Raw genomic sequence first — 17,784 nt, 5'->3', positions numbered from 1 at the left:
ATAACATTTGATATACGAGTGTGCAGGTAAACACCAAATGTTGAAATATCTTTTTCAAACAGAAAATATATAGAATTGTGAAGTTTTAAAAGCCATAATGTATAGTTTCATTTGATGTAATACAGTGAGGTGTGTGATTTGTGTGTAACTAAACTATGTACAGTTAATATATCGGACTGGAACTTTGTACTGACTCTACTTACAAATATCTGCTTTATGTTTAAAACTTTTTATGTTGCATTACGACACATTAACTTAAAAGATTACACTTTTATTTTTGAATAGTATTTGTATATTACATGTATATTACTGAATAACATTTCAGCTAACAAATATTTTCTTTTTAATTCATTTTTTAAAGCTAGTTATTAAATGAATCAGTTGTTCAACAGTACATTAGTTGTATTTTTTTATATAAAATATATATATAAAATGTACCAAAGAACTAGTGTTTAAACCTCAGAATTGTTTTCTTAATGACAAAATTAAACATATTTTAGTTTTATACTGAAAAATTGAAAGATGTCACCTTGGGCACGAAGATTAATAAGATTGTTATTGCAATTTCATCATTAATTTATTTTATATTCCCGAAGCCCAGAGGGAAGTTAAATGCCAAAAAATATATAATTTAAAATGATACAAACAGAAAGGAAGCAAATCCTGACACTAAATAAAACTACTTCAGTTACTTTTGTCAATCGTTACAGAGATTTATATTTTTTAAATGAAGGGAGTGAGAATTACACATTCAAGTTTGATTTATTTCAAAATCAAAGTAAGCAGAAATTATATATTTGTAGTTCATCAATGTTTCACAGAATATGTGAATCAACAGTTTTTGCAACAAGGGGGAAAAAAAAATACAACTTATAATTTGGTCAAAATCAAATAACAAAGGAGGAATTAAGACCCAAGAAATAAGGTGTTTTTTTTGGTTTGTTGTCTGAACATTGTATAAAAAAAAAAGTCATCAAATTTCTACTGAAACTCGATTCTCACTTCCTCTGTGAACGCAGATTCCAGTTTCACGTTGTGAGTGAGCGAATGTTCCCAGAGGGATTTTTTCTGGAGGAACGCAATCCCACACTCCTCGCACATGTAGCTCTTCGGCTTCCCGGTGTGAGTCCGCCTGTGTTTCTTCATGTGATACGACAACCGGAAGCCTTTGTTGCACAGGTCGCACTTGAATGGCTTCTCCCCGGTGTGGATGCGCATGTGCGACTTCAGATACCCCGACTGGATGAAGGCTTTGCCGCACACCTCGCACTTGTACGGCCGCTCCCCGGTGTGATACCTGTTGTGCAGCCGCAGCTCGTTGGCGGTCAGGAAGGTCTTCCCGCACACGGTGCACTGGTGGGGCCTCTCGCCCGTGTGGATGAGCTCGTGCCTCTTCAGCGACGTCTCCTTCATGAACTGCTTCCCGCAGCTGTTGCAGGGATACCGCACGCCCATGTGGATCTGCTCCACGTGGTTGGTCAGCTGCAGCTTTGTGCGATACGCCATGTCGCACTGCGCGCAGGCCCAGGGCCTCTCCTCCGAGTGCGTCCCCATGTGGACCGTGAGCTCTGAGGCCGAGCGGTAACACTTTCCGCACTGCCAACACAGGAAGGGCTTCTCCCCGGTGTGTTTCCTCTGGTGAACCGTGAGACAGTTGGAGGACCTGAACTTCTCCGGACACAGGGTACAGATGTAAGGGAACTCCCCTTTGTGGATTCTCTGGTGGATGGCGAGGTAGGGCAGCTGGATGAAGGTTTTGTCACATTGTGCGCAGGGATACGGGCCCGTGAAGTCGTGCTGCTTCTCGTAGTGCTCCCTCAAGCGCCTCAGCAGAGTAAAAGTCTTGTCGCACATCGTGCACTGCATCGGCCGGTGCATCAGCTTGTGCCTCTCGAACGCAGGCTCGTTGGCGAGTATCTTGCCGCACTCGTTGCAGTAGAGCGGGTCGTGGATCCTCTGGTGCACCTTCAGCATCGTCATACTGTTGAATTCCTTCCCGCACTCGTTGCACTTCATGACGTCCCTCACGTCCACCTTGCACACGTTCTCCTGGTGCTCCTTCAGGGCGGACAGGAACTCAAAGTGTTTGCCGCAGTTGGAACACCACACAGGGATCTTCAGCGGGGGCCCCTGCGGGGGGTCAGTGCCGTTCGCGTCGCTCTGGCTGGACCCCGCCCTCGGCTCCTTCTTCCACAGGAACCTGTTGATTTTCTTGTGGCAGATGGCGTAGATCTGGTGTCTCTTCAGCCCGTGCATGTGTTTGAAACGCTTCTTGCAGTGAACGCAATGATACGGACGATCGTCTGTGTGACACTGGATGTGCCTGTTCAGGGTTTTCACACTGTCGAACGCCCTGGAACAGACCGGACACACTTTCAGGGGCTTTTTGGTGACTTTTTCCTTCGGTGCTGAAGGAGACTCCTCAGAAATATCTGCTGATAAATCTAGATGACTTTGTTTTCTGTCGAGGCTGCAATTATCCTCACATGCCTGAGTGTCTGCTTCCGCCAGAATCTGCTCCACCGACTTGCTCTGTTCCTCTCTGATCCCGTCGTGACCGTGAATGATCTGATGCTTCTTCAGCGTGTCCTTGTACTTGAAGCCCTTCTCGCAAGTGATGCAAATGAAAGGACGCTCCTCCGAGTGAGAGCGCAGATGCTTTGCGATGTCCGCCGTGCACGGTAAGACCCGGCTGCAGATGGGACAGATTTTACTCTCCGTCGACCCGTCCGGAGGCGGCGGCAGCGGCGGCGGGTTCGGCTGCTGCGCCTCTTTCCTCTTTGTCTTTTTCAGCTCCCTGCTCTTACAGATCTCCTTCTGGTGTCTCTTTAACACGTAAGGATTCTTGAATTTCTTCTCGCAGTAACAACATTTATACGGGCGGTCCTCCGAGTGGGAATTCATGTGTCGCTCCATGTCGACGTGGCGGGCGAAGTACTTCCCACACAGAGAGCAGTTTTTGTTATCCGACATCTCAGAGGTGCAAGGTTCCCCCGGGTCGTCTTCTGGGGGATTCACGCCCATGTCCTCTTTCTCGTGGACGCGCATGTTGTGTCGGTTCATGTCATAATGGTCCCTGAATCGCTTGTCACAGTTGGCGCACTTGTACCTGAGATCCCGGTTTGTGGAGTGAATTTCCTGGTGTCGTCTCATGGCTGCGGCTCGGAGGAAAATCTTATTGCACACGGGACACGTCTTATCGCTGGAGTATTTTTTTCTTTGCCTCTTAGCCGCCGCTGAGTCTTTGTCTTTTAAAGCTTTTCTCTTTAACTGCAGCCGTTTGCTTTGTTTCAGAGGTTGAAAAGCTGCTGGTTTTAAAGTGTCACCGACGTCGTCTTCCTCCATCGCGTCTCCGGACATAATCTCCTCCTCGTTCAGGTCATTTTCCTCCAGATCGTCAGGCTCGTCCAAACCCGACGGCTGTTCAATGTGTATGTAGTCCAACAGAGTCACAGTCTCACCCTCCACCTGGACGGTCACGCAACCCTGCATCTGATCGGACGAAGGCTGCAGCTGTATTTGGTCGGCGTCGATTATCACCTTCTCCAGCTGAGGCAGGGACAACGAGGAGAGGATGCAGTTCCCAAAGGAAGATGGAATGGTCTGAGTTTCTTCTGTGGGTGAGAAGAGGAATCACATTAGCTTTGCGGTTGCAGCTTGGAACAGAAACTAAATTCACATCTTTTATTTTTGCATGCACATTAGTAAACAGGTCTTTAGTCATTTTAAGACACGATGGAAAGTTAATTTGCAATTTGAGCATCTCCCCAGTTCGAATTCCCAGAGGACTGATGTGAAAAGACTTGTTTTAAACTGTAGTGAATTTGTTTTTAATGTTACGGACATGATACCAAGACGAGACTTACCAGAGAAATCAAAATGTCCAAGAGTCGTGTGGTAAAGGAGAACAGTCTTCAGGTGCTGCAGGTCAGGAACCGAGTGGACACACTCCTCCAGGGCAGACGGGACGGCACAGAGCATGGACGCAGTCTGCAGAGGAGACAGAGAAAGTTCAGACGTGTAGAGGACAAGCTGTGCTTCGTCTATCTTAGGGTTCAGTCCTAACAGGAGATAAACAACCAGGTAGTGCTAATAACATCTGGTTATAACTACCTGGATGTAAAACTCTGCCTGCCTACAATCAGTTTACCCTTTATACCTCTAAAGTGTGTTTTTGCTGGTTAATGTGCAGTACCTGCTGGATGTCTGGAACCGGAAGAAGCTTCTCCAGTCTGGACAGGAAATCCAGCATCAGCACCTGCAGAGCGCTGTCATACTCAGGCCCAAAGTCCGTGGGGAAAACATCCTGGAGAGAAAACCAAGTTGAAAGTTTCAGAACATACGTATAATATGCAGTTATGGGATTCTTTTGCAAAAATACACAAATTAACAAACCTGGAAAAACTTCTCTCTCTCTTCAGGGTCTTTCAACAGCAGTTCAACTTGATCCACAAAGTTTGATTCTGGAAACTCCACCGCTGCAAAACATGGCTGCAACAACAACAAATACACACCATTTTAAACATTTGATTTATAACACAACCACACTGCAGATCTGTATGTCGCATGTTCAGAACCTAACCTGCGCTGCCCACGTGGACACGAGGGCCTTGATCCGCTCCAGGTGCAGCTCGATGGTTTCTCTGTCGATGATCTCCTCAGTTTGACACAATTCAAGAACCACCTGCAACATAAGATTTCACCTCGAGGTAAATAGAACTGACAGTGCAGCTAAAATGTTTGAATTCACGACGATGTGTTTTCACAGCCACAGTCTTACCCGCGCTCTGAGTCCCAGGAGGAGCTGAGCCTTCTGATCCGCGTTCAACAGATCGGGAACGATTTCCGTGACGGTGCTGATGAACTCCTCCACCATCCCGTAGTCGTGCACGTTTCCCCTCTGGACCACCTGCCACATGGCGGCAGACACCAGGCGCAGCGGCGGGATGAAGAGCCGCAGAGACGGCAGCAGGAGAGGTTGCTCTGGAAAATATGTCACAACATGATTATTAGCACAAACTTCAATGTGTGCAAATTAGATAACAAGTTGATAGATTAGACTGTGACGGATGATTTCAAAATACTTCAAACCAACTACTGCTCTTAAACGTGTGCCCCAAGACTACATGACCCTGTGGTACCTTAAAGGTTCAGTGTGTAGAATTCAGTGACATCTAGTGGTGAAGTTGCATGTTGCAGCTGAATACCCCTCACCCCCCCACCCCCTTCCAAACATGGCAGAGAACCTGTGGCAGCTTCAGTTGTCATAAAATCTCAGAAGGTGTTTGTCCAGTTTGGGCTACTGTAAAAAAAAAACATGGCGGCCTTTATTGCCACTAGATCCTTTCACCTAAACCTTACACACTGGACCTTTAAGTGATTGCACATGTATTCTGGACCATGCACCAGCTGATCTGAAACAACAGCGACATGACAACAGGGATTTAAATTATGCATTTGTTAACATTCCCCCCAAAAAAGCTTTTGAGCTTTTTGGTTTTGTGCAGAACCAACTTCACCGCAGCCCGATGCCTTCAGGGACTCGCGGCTGTGTTGTTATTACGAGCACTTTAACAAAGTGGCAGACACACACATCTGCAGCAACAGTCACAAGTTGTCAGTAAAAAAAATAAAGACGATGCACCTCTTTAAGGAGTTGTGTCTTTTGTGCTTTTTATTTAAGGTGACGCGTTGCTGTGTGTGCATTTTAACGCCGGTCCGACTTCCAGGCACGAGCCGGTTTGTGATTTGTTTTTAGCCTGTAGCTCCTTGGAGCCCGCAAACGCATCACCTGTTAGCCGCTACCATGCTAATCCCGCTGCTAACAACATCTCCCGGGACTCGATCAACAACAACCTGCAGCTCAACCGAACCCATCTGGGATCTGATCATATAAACACAAAAACCCCCACTGTTTTGCTAACTAGCTTAGCTCTTGCAGCGCGGCACAAAGCCACCGCCATGTCAGAGCGGGGTACGCCATGTTCCAAATCGTGCGCACTCAATCCCGCGGAAAAGCCCGTAACTCGCCGCGGGGGTCGTTAATCCGGATTATCTCCGCCTCACCGTGTTCGCAGCAGCGCGGGCTCTCCATCTCGGCCCCGGGGAGAGGCCGGGCCGCGACGGGGAGAAACTCGGGGTTGTTGCGAGTCGACGTCCGCTCGACCCTGCGGTGCTTGTTGGCGGGGAGGAGGAAGGGCGGCTCGGTGTTCTGGTGCGCACTGCGCAGGCGTAGTGGCCGTCCGCGTTTCCAACCGCGCGGTGAGGACGCTGCTGGCGTGTCGCGAGTTCGAGTCTAGTCGCACGACCCGACGACACGCGAGCTTTCCTCCATTTTAGTCCAGAGAAGCGATTCGTGGAGGAATTTTAACAACTTCACGACTTCCTGTAACGGGAAGATGCTTCTTCTTCTCCTGAGATGTGTCAGGGTCACATCAAGTCGTCTTGGTGTCTACTGCCTCCCAGAGGCCGTTTGTGGTAGTGACTCAAAACATTGAATTCAATGTCAATATTTTAGATAAGACAAGAATATATAATATAACATAAAACAAGATAAGAATAGATAATATAATATAACATAAAAAAAGATAAGAATAGATACAATAAGATAAGATAAGAATGGATGATATAATATAAGATGAAACAAGCGAAGAATAGATATAAGATAAGAGATAATATAAGATAAAACAAGATAAGAATTGATTAGATAAGATAATATAAGATAAGAATAGATACAATAAGATAAAACAAGATAAGAATAGGTGATATGATATAAGATCAAACAAGAGAAGAATAGACACGATAAGATAAGAATAGATAAGATAATTTTTCCATAATTTTTTTGCCCAGAACAAAACAGTAAATTCTTACATTTGAGGTCTAATATTTTGTCATTTCTACTTAAATATAGCTTTAACACTTTGTAAATAATCATTATTGTTGCAGATTAATAATAATTCTGCTGACTGACTTATTGATGAATTGATTGTTTTAACTCTGTTGTCTTCACCGTAAATGAAGTGAATTGAAAAACGTATTCTTACCAGCTGAGGATCCACAACGTCAACAGGCTTCATCCTCTGGGCACCATGAACCTGTATCTGTATAAAGTCTAACAGCAATAATTGAAACATTATGAACATTCAACACGATAAGAAATCCTGCACAAATCCTTTTTAACTGTGGTCGTTTATTAGCTGTCCACAAAAGCATGTCATGGAACGACAGAACCTGTAGCACGAGTGTAACATTCCTGTTTGTTGTTAAACTCCACCACATCCCTGCTCCTCACACCATGTATAATTTATATTCCATATACATACTTTGTACAATATACATGTTCTCATCAAAGGAAAAGAATAAAAGAAAATTTGCAAAAGTCCCCACCCCCCCCCACACACACCTCCTTGTGGATTAGAAACCTAGTGAACGTCCCATGCATGTTTCCACTGCTTCTATTGGAGAAATGTTGTTCATCACCAGGAGCAAATACGCAGGCAAAGACAACTCTCAGACGACTGGAGGAGAGAGTCTCGTTTGGACAAAGCTGGTGAACAGAGCACATTCTGGACGACACCGAACATGAAGAGCCATGCGAACCGACGGTTACAGCCCGTGACCCCGGGGCTGGATCAGAAGCTCCAGAGCAGGGGCAAGCGAAAGTTAGTCTTCTGCTAATGACGCAAACATTGAGACTCATAGAAACATCTTTTTGTTAAACGTTAAAGCCGGATCCAGCTGTCGTCACAATACGACTCGAACTGAAGCTCACGTCTGGAAAAACGAATGCTCTCGATTGTGAGGCTACAGTGACACTGGCACACGAAGGTGCTTGACATCATTATGAACCTTGTTACCCTGGTTTTGCATCTTTAAGTCACATTGCACATTTAAATCGTCCGTTTTAAATGACATGGGCGTGTGTGATGAGTGAACAGAAAGCCAAATATGGTGCGAGGGTGAAAAATGTCGAGTTAATAACTTATCTGCTTCGTTAACGCTCTCAGGGAAAAAAAGTTATATTCTCTTAAAATGGCTGAAATACATTTAAAAGCAAATAGACAATTTAATTTCACAAAATATAAACAAAACATAATATATTCAGTTGTTCTCAGTCACTCATTTGTCTGTTATGTGTGTTTTGATTCACATTTATACTGTAGCTCCATATCCATGTGACATATTCGTCAAAATAATACAATCCGATGGAAATATTGCTTAATTTTGAAACTTTAAAGCATCTTTTTATATCATCTTTTTTTCTTATATCTCTTTTGTAAAACAAAATAGCTGTGGAATGTAAAATAAAATATATAGTGCTATGTATGTAGGTAAGAAAATAAAGTTGTAGGATAATATATATATATTTCATTTTCTGTAACTATTTACAGAACTTAAACCAACTTGTATGTGCCTCGGTGTTTCGCATGGTTTTCGGTCCAAAACAAATATTTGAGTAATTGTTTTTTTTTGGAGTGTGCTACAATATTAGAAGCCATAAGTTTTGTGTTTTATCTGAAGGTGAAATCAGATTCATGCAGAAACATCCAGCACAACGTACGAGGATCTTCATGGAGCTTCGTCACAGAATCAAATTAACACTAAACAACAACTTTGAACTGAAGCCACAAAAAAGAGGAAACGATCTCACATCACATGGAACAATCACCAGATCAATAACTGACATAAACACCAATCTGCCATTTTTGGAATAAAACATTATTTTGGGCGTGTTGCACTACTCAATTCATATTATTTGTATTATTTATATCTATTTTCCAAAGTAAAAATGCTCCTCCTTTAGTTTCAGTCATTGATGTGGTAACTGGTTCAGGTGTCTGAGATCTAGTTTCTCCTTCTTTAGCTTAAGAATGAAATATTTCCCTTCCCTTCTGTCTTCACACATATATTCTCAATTCTGCTGAACACACAAACATGTGACTCTTCCAGAAACTCTGAAAATCCTGTTAGTGTAAGTGACTGTGTGACCGCCTGTTTCTTTACTTCAGTTTCCACACTGAAGAATCCGGTTTTGTCTGTTGGATGATTCAACCCTCGGCTGCTGTTGCCATGGAGAAAGAAACCAGTCGGATATGTGGTGAACTCAGAAGGTTTTGTTGTGGAAAATCAGGGAATAAAAAAATGTTGCCACAGTCAACGAATTCATGTGGATTTGACTCAGAAGCAAAATGCAAATTATGTAAAGCTTCATATTGTGTTAATCTTCAGCTTCCACCTTCACTAGATACAACACAAAACAGAACTTTAACATCAGTAGTTGAGTTTTTCTTGCTGAAAACTTCCTCCTCAGTCAAGTTTTTAGTTTAGAACATAGAACAAACTTTTGATATTTCATCAGAAACAGATGTTTTCTTACGCAGCAGTTCATGTTTTGCACTAATGATTTAGTTATTTTTTCCCAGAGCTGTTGAACTTCAGCCAACTTAACATTTGAATTTAGAACAAATCTTAAATTAATTTTCAGAAAACAAGCAAAAGAAAATGCGGATCAACACACGTTTCTTCCATCAACTGTGATGCGATGTTTTCATCTGCTGCCGTTTCAGAGGACACTTAAATCTTCTGCTTCCTGCTCTTCACGATGAACTGGTTTTCATTTCTTATTTTCCAACTGTAAAAACTTTTTTTTGCAAAGTTTCTGGCGTGACCAGAAAAACAAGTGGATAGAAATACATCTGTCATAAAACACCGTCTACTAATAAATTCAGTGCTGATGTTACTGAGGAGATGAGGATGAAAAAATGCATCGCGTGATCGACCCTGATCGTTTGGAATGTATCGGAAAAACATCTGAAAATGAAATAAAGGGAACATCCTGTGACTGAGCTTCAGCTGGAACGACCCACACTCTGACTCGGTCCCGACCCGTCTACACACAGAGCACAGCTACAGCGCAACGCAGGAGTCGTACTGAAACAGATTAAACATGCAACTTTGCATAAACAGAGACACACACACGCACACACGCACACACACAGCAGGAACGAACTGTCCAGGGAGCAACATTCAATTCAATGAGACCGGTTGTCATCGGCCGAGCGAGTGTAGGAGAATACTGTACATCAGTTTAGAAAAAAAAAGGAAAGTAACAAAAAGAACCAGCACGATGATGTTCAGGACGTATTTACACTTTGCTTGGAGAGGGGGAAAGTCCCTGCCCATCAAAAAGTCCCTCTTCCATCCCGCTCAGGCCTGTCTGTCCTGCAGTGGATGGAAAGTTCAATAAGGAGCGTCCCCCTTTTCGTGAAGTAAGCTCTGCATAAAAAGCAACATGGGGGCAGCTCAGTTCCAGGAGGTGTCATGCAGAAAGATCCCAAGATGACAGTGTGTTCACGGTGGTTATCACAAGTTCCTTTCCCAGGTGGACGTCCGCGTTTCAAGCATAGATTCTCCACTGGCGTCGGCCACGGACGGCGGAAGTTTGTGTGATTGGTTTGGCCTCTGCACACAGTCGAGATAACACAGTGAGAAACCAACACAGAGGAGACAGAAAGGAAACGTCCACCTAAGAATCTGTCTGCTGGCATTGCTACTAATCACTTTTTAAAATCGGGTGTATACTCGGATTATGTTCACGGTTTGGCTTGTGTGAAACTTCAAACGGCGACGGCATCCACTTCCATGAAGAGATGACATCTGTAAACCAAAGTCTCCTGATAGAGATGACGAGAGAAAGCTGCTTTTACTGAGTTTAGATTCTACTCTACCTTTTTCTTTAAGCAAAAAATAAGAAAAGGTAAATAGTCTGTATTTCATGCACTTTTTCTATGTGAAATACGATAGAAAGTTGTATAATCGTGATTTGGTCTAAGTTATACTGTTGGGTTGTGTGGGTTTTTTTATTTGTTGTTATTATTTTCAGTTTTTGGGGACGTGAAGTGGGAGCAGTGGGACGACGAGTGAGAAAGTTCTCTCTCTGATTTTGTCTCGTTTAACTTCAGTTAGCTGCAACAGGCAGAATTAAAGGGAATCCCTGACATAAAAAAACTCCTCCTCCTCCTCCTCCTCCTCCTCCTCTTCATCAGCGGGGCCAGGGCAGGTGGACGGGGTGACAGTGTGTTAACGGTGGCGTTACATCGATGCTGCGGCCGGATCGGAAAGGCCCCCCCGGGAGAGGACGGCGTCACACCACGGAGCCCTTGGAGGTGGAGAGGTGGATGGAGTGGATGCGCGTGGCCAGAGTCTTCTCCAGGTCCAGGAGGATGTCGGAGCAGATGCCGGGGCTGGACACGGGGCTCTCGGCCGGAGGAGGCTCGTACAGGAGCTGCTTGAAGGCGTCGAGCTCGATCAGCAGCACCATGTTCTTCAGGAAATAGCCCTCGATGAAAGCCGTCAGCTCAGACGCGCCAAGGAACTGGGACAGAAAACAGGAGGAGAGTTAGAATCATTGTTTTGAGAATTGATTGAAGACACTTTGCATAAAGACTTTGTGGCATTTGATCCAAAACCAAAGTCTGAAAACTAAATTAAGTGTAAAAACAATAAACTGCAGCTCAGGAGGACCGAGGTCAAAATAACAAGAAAACAAATCCCCATTAAAAGTGATAATTAATTCCAAGGTGAAACAAACAAAGTACCGCTCCTCCCGGACGAGGACTCCCCACCTTGGCGTGCTTGTAGAGGTCCACGCAGGTCTCCGTGGTGATGTTCTTGGAGCAGATGATCTCACAGTGTCTCTGAAGGCCCTCTAGTTGGAAGAATTTGGCTGCAGACAGGAGCTGCAAGGGAACAGATCATCCGCACAGAATGAGGCTCAGCGCCGCGGATTAGAAAACGTTTAACTCTGGCTCGGTAACGACTTACCTCCATGACTTCAGTGTTGCGTATGTGCAAAGACTCAGTGCCTCCACAGTACAGATACTGCATCACCAGCTGAAACACAACACATCGGGCCACAGTCAGTTTCTAATGGGGATTTTACATTAAACCATTTTTCCTTTTATATTCTGTTTACACTGTTTATATCACTTCTAGTCCATTTCTACACATCCACTGATTTGAGACTAAAAGAATAAATATATTATTTATCAATAGATATTCGGTATTGGCTTCAAATAACCATCAATATCATTATCAGGCTGGTTTGGGTTTCTGGTTTTAACATAAAGATGATAAACGTCTTACGTGAAATATATTGTACTTGACGTGACTGATCTCAATACAGGTGTTTTCTGCTGCTGGTCGGTTCTGAAGCAGCGACTTGAACCTGGAGGAGACGGAGGAAGTCGTGGATACGTCACAGCTGTTTGTGTATTTCAATATCACGTGTTTAAGCAAAAAGAAAACTAGAAAGAAGACATTATTATTATTATTTCTTTTACCTGGGTGAAGCTGTAAACAGCAAAACTTTATGTGCATAAAACGGTTTCCCCTCCACCAGGAACGTGACGTCGGAGATGTCCTTGTTGTTCAGGAAGAGAGGGTCTGAGAACAAATTTAAATAAATACAATGACAATAAGATTCAACATGAACAACCTGATGATTCATCATTATTTAAATCCTCTGAATATCAAACAGACAGAATATTGAGGCATCATGGTCGTCCATTACTCAGAGGACGACTCATCACAGAGGTTTCAGCGCCGCGCCGTCAAAACACAATTCTCATTTCATGTGTTCAACTCTAATCTGCAGCTTGAAGACGTTTCTTCTGATGAATTAATGAGACGTCAACATTTTGTCCTCAAACAATAAAAAACCACAACAAACCATTTGCCATTTTATTGTATTCATTTGAATAACCGAACACTAGGTGGCGCTGCAGCACCGTCACTGAGTTAAAGAGAAAAATGGAAATATAAAAATGTTTACGACCGTCTCAACTTTAAATAAGCTTTTATCACCATGGTTACACTGATAAATCACCACATTAGTGACACGTGATACAAAGATCATAAATTCTGTGTCAATTAGTTTAATGGTTTTTACTTTATGTGGAAAACAATCATATGAATTGCAAAATTAAAATGTCCCTTATTAAAACTCAATGGGCTTTTAATTATTGAAGGTAGAGAACTGAAATGAATGTTAAGCATTGTTATGACCCCACACAATGAAATATTAATGTGCTTTTATATGGGCTCTGCATAAGGAAATATACATTATCTGCAGAGCGAGTATCTTCCCTTAAGGTTGACTGGCCCCAGTATCACCACACTACATGTTGAGGTCAGTTATTTTTCCAAACAATGCTGATAACTAACAGACAAACAAACAGATGCAGGAGAAAGGAAAAACATCTGTGGAGCGGAGATGATCAACCGTGTTTGAAATCTGGGATCGTTTGTGAATCCAAACAAAGGAAGCGATGAGTCGTTTCTGTATCTGAACGTCGTCAGTTTGAGATTTGTTTAATAAACACGAAGAATCACGTTGATAAAATAATGTCTCTGAAAATAATGTCTCTGAAAATAACTTTGTGACCCTTTCTGTAGAAATCCCTTTCTGGTGGAAGATCACTTCTTGGCACGAGCTCGCCCGGCGGGTGCCAACGGCTCCCGAGCACCAAATGATTTATTGCAAAAGTGACTCAACCTAAAGAGAGTTCATAGACAAACAAACTCCCACTGACAGCCCGAGTGAGGAGCAAGTTGTTCACAGTTTGATTGACATGTGATCTCTGACCTAAAGTTAGAGACAAATCCACTCCCCCTACAAAATAAAGTGTCTCCCCCTGGCGTTTCCTCTTCCCGCTGCTGTCACTCAGCTGCATTTGATGCAGAAATCACAGAAACGCACGCAGAGCAACACAGACACTATTTTTAACTCCTCGCTCTCTCTCACCTAAGCGCGAGGTCTGTTTCCTCTTGATCTCCGTCAGCTTGGGGATGGGGAAGGGCCCGTAACACTGCGTGAAAATCACTGACAGCTGCTGGCTTATCACCTCGTTCTGCAAACACACAACACAACACAAACTTTAGATTGTACTTTTCCAGCCTCGGTTGTTATTTGGGACAAGATGCAAATGTATGATAATGTGTTTTTTTGCAGCTAAATATATGCAACTATGAGAGTTAATGTCACAGGACACTTTGCATTCCCCCAAAACAACAAGCCACACTTTGTCTGATGTTTCTCTAACAAGCGTTTTGTTGACATGCACGTGACGGAAAGCCCCGGTTGACCTTGCTGGTGCGGAGGATCTGGAACATGAGCGGCAGGCCGTGCGTGATCAGCTCCTCCGTGTACTCGTCCTCCTGGATGCAGCTGAAGTCCTTGAGCAGGCCCTGGATCAGCGGCCGGCGGTGCTGGACGAAGCAGGTGCGCAGGGACTCGAGCCAGGTGTGCAGCGTCCAGGGAACGCCTGGGAACACGACCACACACACACACACACGGTAAATATGACACTTTGAGCACAGCAACGAGAAGCTGAGGAGTTTCAGGGTGTGGGGGGGAGAGAGTCGACCATGTTTCCATCACTTCATGGTGTTAGTGCGAGTTGAAGGGGCAGTTTCCTCAGGGAGTGTTTAGATTAGTGGAGAAATAAAAACCAGCACTTCGATTTAAAAGATGTCCTCTGAAAAGAAAATGACTTCAATGTTCAGCATCGATGTGATGAGAGCAGGAAGGAATCGTAAACCATGACATGACAGTGAAAGCTCTGCATCAACAAGCACCTCGGAAAACACCGGATCATTAACTGAGTGGAAACTCCATCGGAAAATCACTCATCAAGCAAACATTGGCCCGTGTGAGGATTTTTATGTTTTGTGTTTCGTGGTAAATCTTCACAGTGTCGCTCGGACGAAATAAGCAAATTAAAGACGTCACCTCGCCCCCCCCGCGACAGTTTGATGCTCATTTGTCACTACTTTTTCCAACATCTTAAAAGAGCGACTCTCGACCTTGGAGGCGGTGGTTGATAAAAACAGTCTCACCCACAAGTGAAGTAACTGTTCTGGAGCTTTGTGGTTTGTTTTCGTTACTGCACAGACTCCAAATGACGTCACTGGTGCAAGATGGCAGCGTTTGCATTTGTCCATCTTTACCTACAGTGAATATGCACCAGAACAACGTGACCTTGTTTTGAGATTGTCCAGATCAACCGCCAACCAAAGGTCTCGTGCACAATGAGCTGGAAGATGTCGGGGGGGGGTGAGAGCCGATGACGGCGACATCTACAAGATGAGCTTCAGGACACACGTTTCAACATCAAGCTCACACCTTTGGCTCGAGCTATTATCGCCTCAGATATAAAAAGTCCTGTTTCTGAGGCGGGTTCATATGGATGAGAAGTGCTAAGGGTGAGCGAAGGACAGGACAGGACAGGACGGGACGGACGGGACAGGCACAGCATGAGCATCATCTCCAGGACAGCTGGAGGCAGCAGAGAGCATGTGTGCCAGTGAAGCATGCATTAGTAAATCTGACCTAAGCTGCGGATGTCTATGGTGATGTCCACATGGCCGTGCTCTGCACTATGGTACATGGCCTCTCTCAGGGCTCTCAGTTTGGCCTTTCCTGTTCGCAGGGTCCCGCTGCCGCTGTTGGCCTGCAGAGCCAACCTCTTCTCCCCGGGATCCGAACCCTCGGCCAGGATCTCCTCCAGGGACAGCACGTCCCCCTTGTCCTTCTCCGACTGGGCCAGCAGCTTCCGAAAGACATTCCTGGAAGGAGGGGAAGACGGGAGACGATAAAGACGCTGACGGAGATTAGAGGAGAGCGATGAGATAGAATGACAGATTGTTTTGAAGCTGAGGGGAAGGAAGTAAATCCGTGGGGAGAAACTGAAAAACACACAGAATGAGCCTGAGGTGAGAAGCAGGAAGAGAAGCTGTGAGGTGGATGATCACAGAGCAGAAAATTAGACCTACACATACTGAGTTAACTCCACATTAAGGCCACTCAGCTCTGATGACACTCACAATGTCCTCATGCACTTAATGAAGCACAACTGCAAACTCTGAACCTGCGTCACCGCTCTGCACAGTCGTAATATAAACCTTACACCTTTATATCTGGAGGATTTTTGGGGCTGATGCAGATACCAACATATCGGTCGATATATATATATTTGAAAAAAAGGGTCCAGCGATTCCTAAGATGTTTTTATTGAATCCTTATGACAAAGAAATGTAATTGGGGCTTGATAGTTTATCATTTAATCATAAACTTCATTATAATTAACTACAAAGAAAACACAAATAAAGCAAAATATATAGAACTTGAGTGAAAGGCACATATTTGGTTAATTTTCTAAACTGTAAAATAAAAGTGACTCAGTCCGGCTCTAGTAAAGCCGTCATCCTTTTCTACCTATTAACTGCACCCAAGCCTCCGGACGATCACTTTCCATAAAAAGTTCCTTCCATCAATCTCTCAACCAGTTTGAACCAGCTCCCAACACACTGCAGCATCACCACCACCACCACGCTGTAATTAATTGTCTTATTAAAGCTCGTGTTGTGGTCGTGTGTCTCCACGTCCACGCGGCTTTCCCTGAATCCTAACGGGCGTTTATCTCACTCAGCTGCAGGGAAGTGATGTCAGAGCGGAGTCGTCCGTGACGCTGAGCAGACTGCGGCTCTTATCGCTGCCTGCTGTCCGACACACACCTGAGATATCTGCCTCTCTTGTGCTGCAGGGTTTTGTGGGAGGCTGATGCAGCGCCGAGTGTGTAAAGGGATCGATACAGTGGTAATAGATATATCTGCGGTGTGTGTGTGTGTGTTACCTGTGGCCGTGTGCTGCTGCCAGGCTGTAGGAGTTCATGTCGCCCAGTGGAGCAGACGAGATGCCGTTTCGACACATGGTCCCAATCATGGGGTCGGCCCCTCTTTCCAAAAGCAAACTCACCAGCTCAAAGTTCCCTGAGGGGAAAAAACACACAGATAAAAGGGTGAATACACTCAAATAAAACTGTGGTGGAGTTGTTTTGATGATACTCCTGCACATTTACCTGAACTTTTACTTGTTATAGAGTAGTGTTGGTACTTTTATTCATATAAAGGATCTAAATACTTCTTTAACTCCTGATGTTTGAGCTTTCTACATTTTTATTTCAAACGAACAATCAACGTTTGGTTCTGCTTTGACAGTTTAATGACAATATTTTATGTATAAGATATAAAATACTGCTAATTTAACAAAAAAGAAAAGAACTTGTAGTCTTTTCAAATTCTACATGGACGTAACGATTCAAAAACCCTTTAAGATAAGTGTTTAACAGTTTCGCAGAGATAGAATTCCTCTTGCTCAAACAAGTCATTGTCTGGAAGAACACTTTGGTCAAATAAGATGAATCCACCTGCAGCGGCGGCGAGCTGAAGCGGCGTCTCCGTGTAGTTCTCAGCCCCATCCTGCAGGGCGCCCTCCACATTCGCTCTGTTATCCAGCAACAACTGTGGAAGTGGCGAGGGAGGGATGGGGGGGGGGATCAAACCGGGAGGGAGGAAGAAAACAGGCGAAGAAGAGACCATGTGTTAGAGTCAGGAAGAGTCTCGACCACCACAAAGACTGTCCGAGCTCCTGTCTACACTTCCTCATTAGATGTGTGTGTTTGTCTTTGTTGGTGTTGAGCTGAGAAAAAGTAAAAAAAAACTCTGATGATTGTGTTGGTGCAGATTAATAATTGAAAAAAATACTGAAGGCAACACTGTTCCTGGGGCTGTCGGCCGGCGTCGGCTCAAACAGTAACTGACAGAATGTATTATAGATTAAAAGGGAGCAGAAAACACAGAGATGTGGCGTCTGTGAGGCTGCGGATCATCGGGCCGAGGTTCGTTCTGCTCAGTTCGCCTTGTTTCTCCCTGCTGCTGCAGGAC

General features: G+C 44.3%; 2 protein-coding genes across 3 annotated transcripts in view; both read right to left on the bottom strand.

Moving 5' to 3' along the window:
* Positions 1-743: 743 nt before the first annotated feature.
* Positions 744-6,431, bottom strand: LOC118101789 (zinc finger protein 585B). Its single transcript, XM_035147775.2, has 7 exons — positions 6,067-6,431; positions 4,781-4,983; positions 4,583-4,684; positions 4,396-4,491; positions 4,196-4,306; positions 3,867-3,990; positions 744-3,614 (listed from the first exon to the last, which is right to left on the bottom strand). Exons 1-7 carry the CDS (start codon positions 6,092-6,094, stop codon positions 982-984), a joined length of 3,297 nt encoding a protein of 1,098 aa, XP_035003666.1. The 5' UTR covers positions 6,095-6,431; the 3' UTR covers positions 744-981.
* Positions 6,432-7,172: 741 nt separating this feature from the next.
* Positions 7,173-17,784, bottom strand: part of LOC118101816 (ankyrin repeat and BTB/POZ domain-containing protein BTBD11-A) — a 118,919-nt gene continuing 108,307 nt past the window's right edge. For both annotated transcript variants that reach the window (XM_035147821.2, XM_035147822.2), the window contains 10 exons: positions 17,268-17,361; positions 16,695-16,830; positions 15,392-15,627; positions 14,146-14,324; positions 13,805-13,910; positions 12,342-12,444; positions 12,145-12,226; positions 11,824-11,892; positions 11,625-11,738; positions 7,173-11,374 (listed from right to left, as the gene is read on the bottom strand). In XM_035147821.2, coding sequence (XP_035003712.1) covers positions 11,144-11,374; positions 11,625-11,738; positions 11,824-11,892; positions 12,145-12,226; positions 12,342-12,444; positions 13,805-13,910; positions 14,146-14,324; positions 15,392-15,627; positions 16,695-16,830; positions 17,268-17,361 — 1,350 coding nt within the window. In that variant the 3' untranslated portion in view covers positions 7,173-11,143. The remainder of the gene's footprint in view (positions 11,375-11,624; positions 11,739-11,823; positions 11,893-12,144; positions 12,227-12,341; positions 12,445-13,804; positions 13,911-14,145; positions 14,325-15,391; positions 15,628-16,694; positions 16,831-17,267; positions 17,362-17,784) is intronic.

Source organism: Hippoglossus stenolepis, chromosome 22 (genome assembly GCF_022539355.2).
Source record: "Hippoglossus stenolepis isolate QCI-W04-F060 chromosome 22, HSTE1.2, whole genome shotgun sequence".
Taxonomy (NCBI): Eukaryota; Metazoa; Chordata; class Actinopteri; order Pleuronectiformes; family Pleuronectidae; genus Hippoglossus; species Hippoglossus stenolepis.
This window is presented reverse-complemented; position numbering and strand designations above follow the sequence as displayed.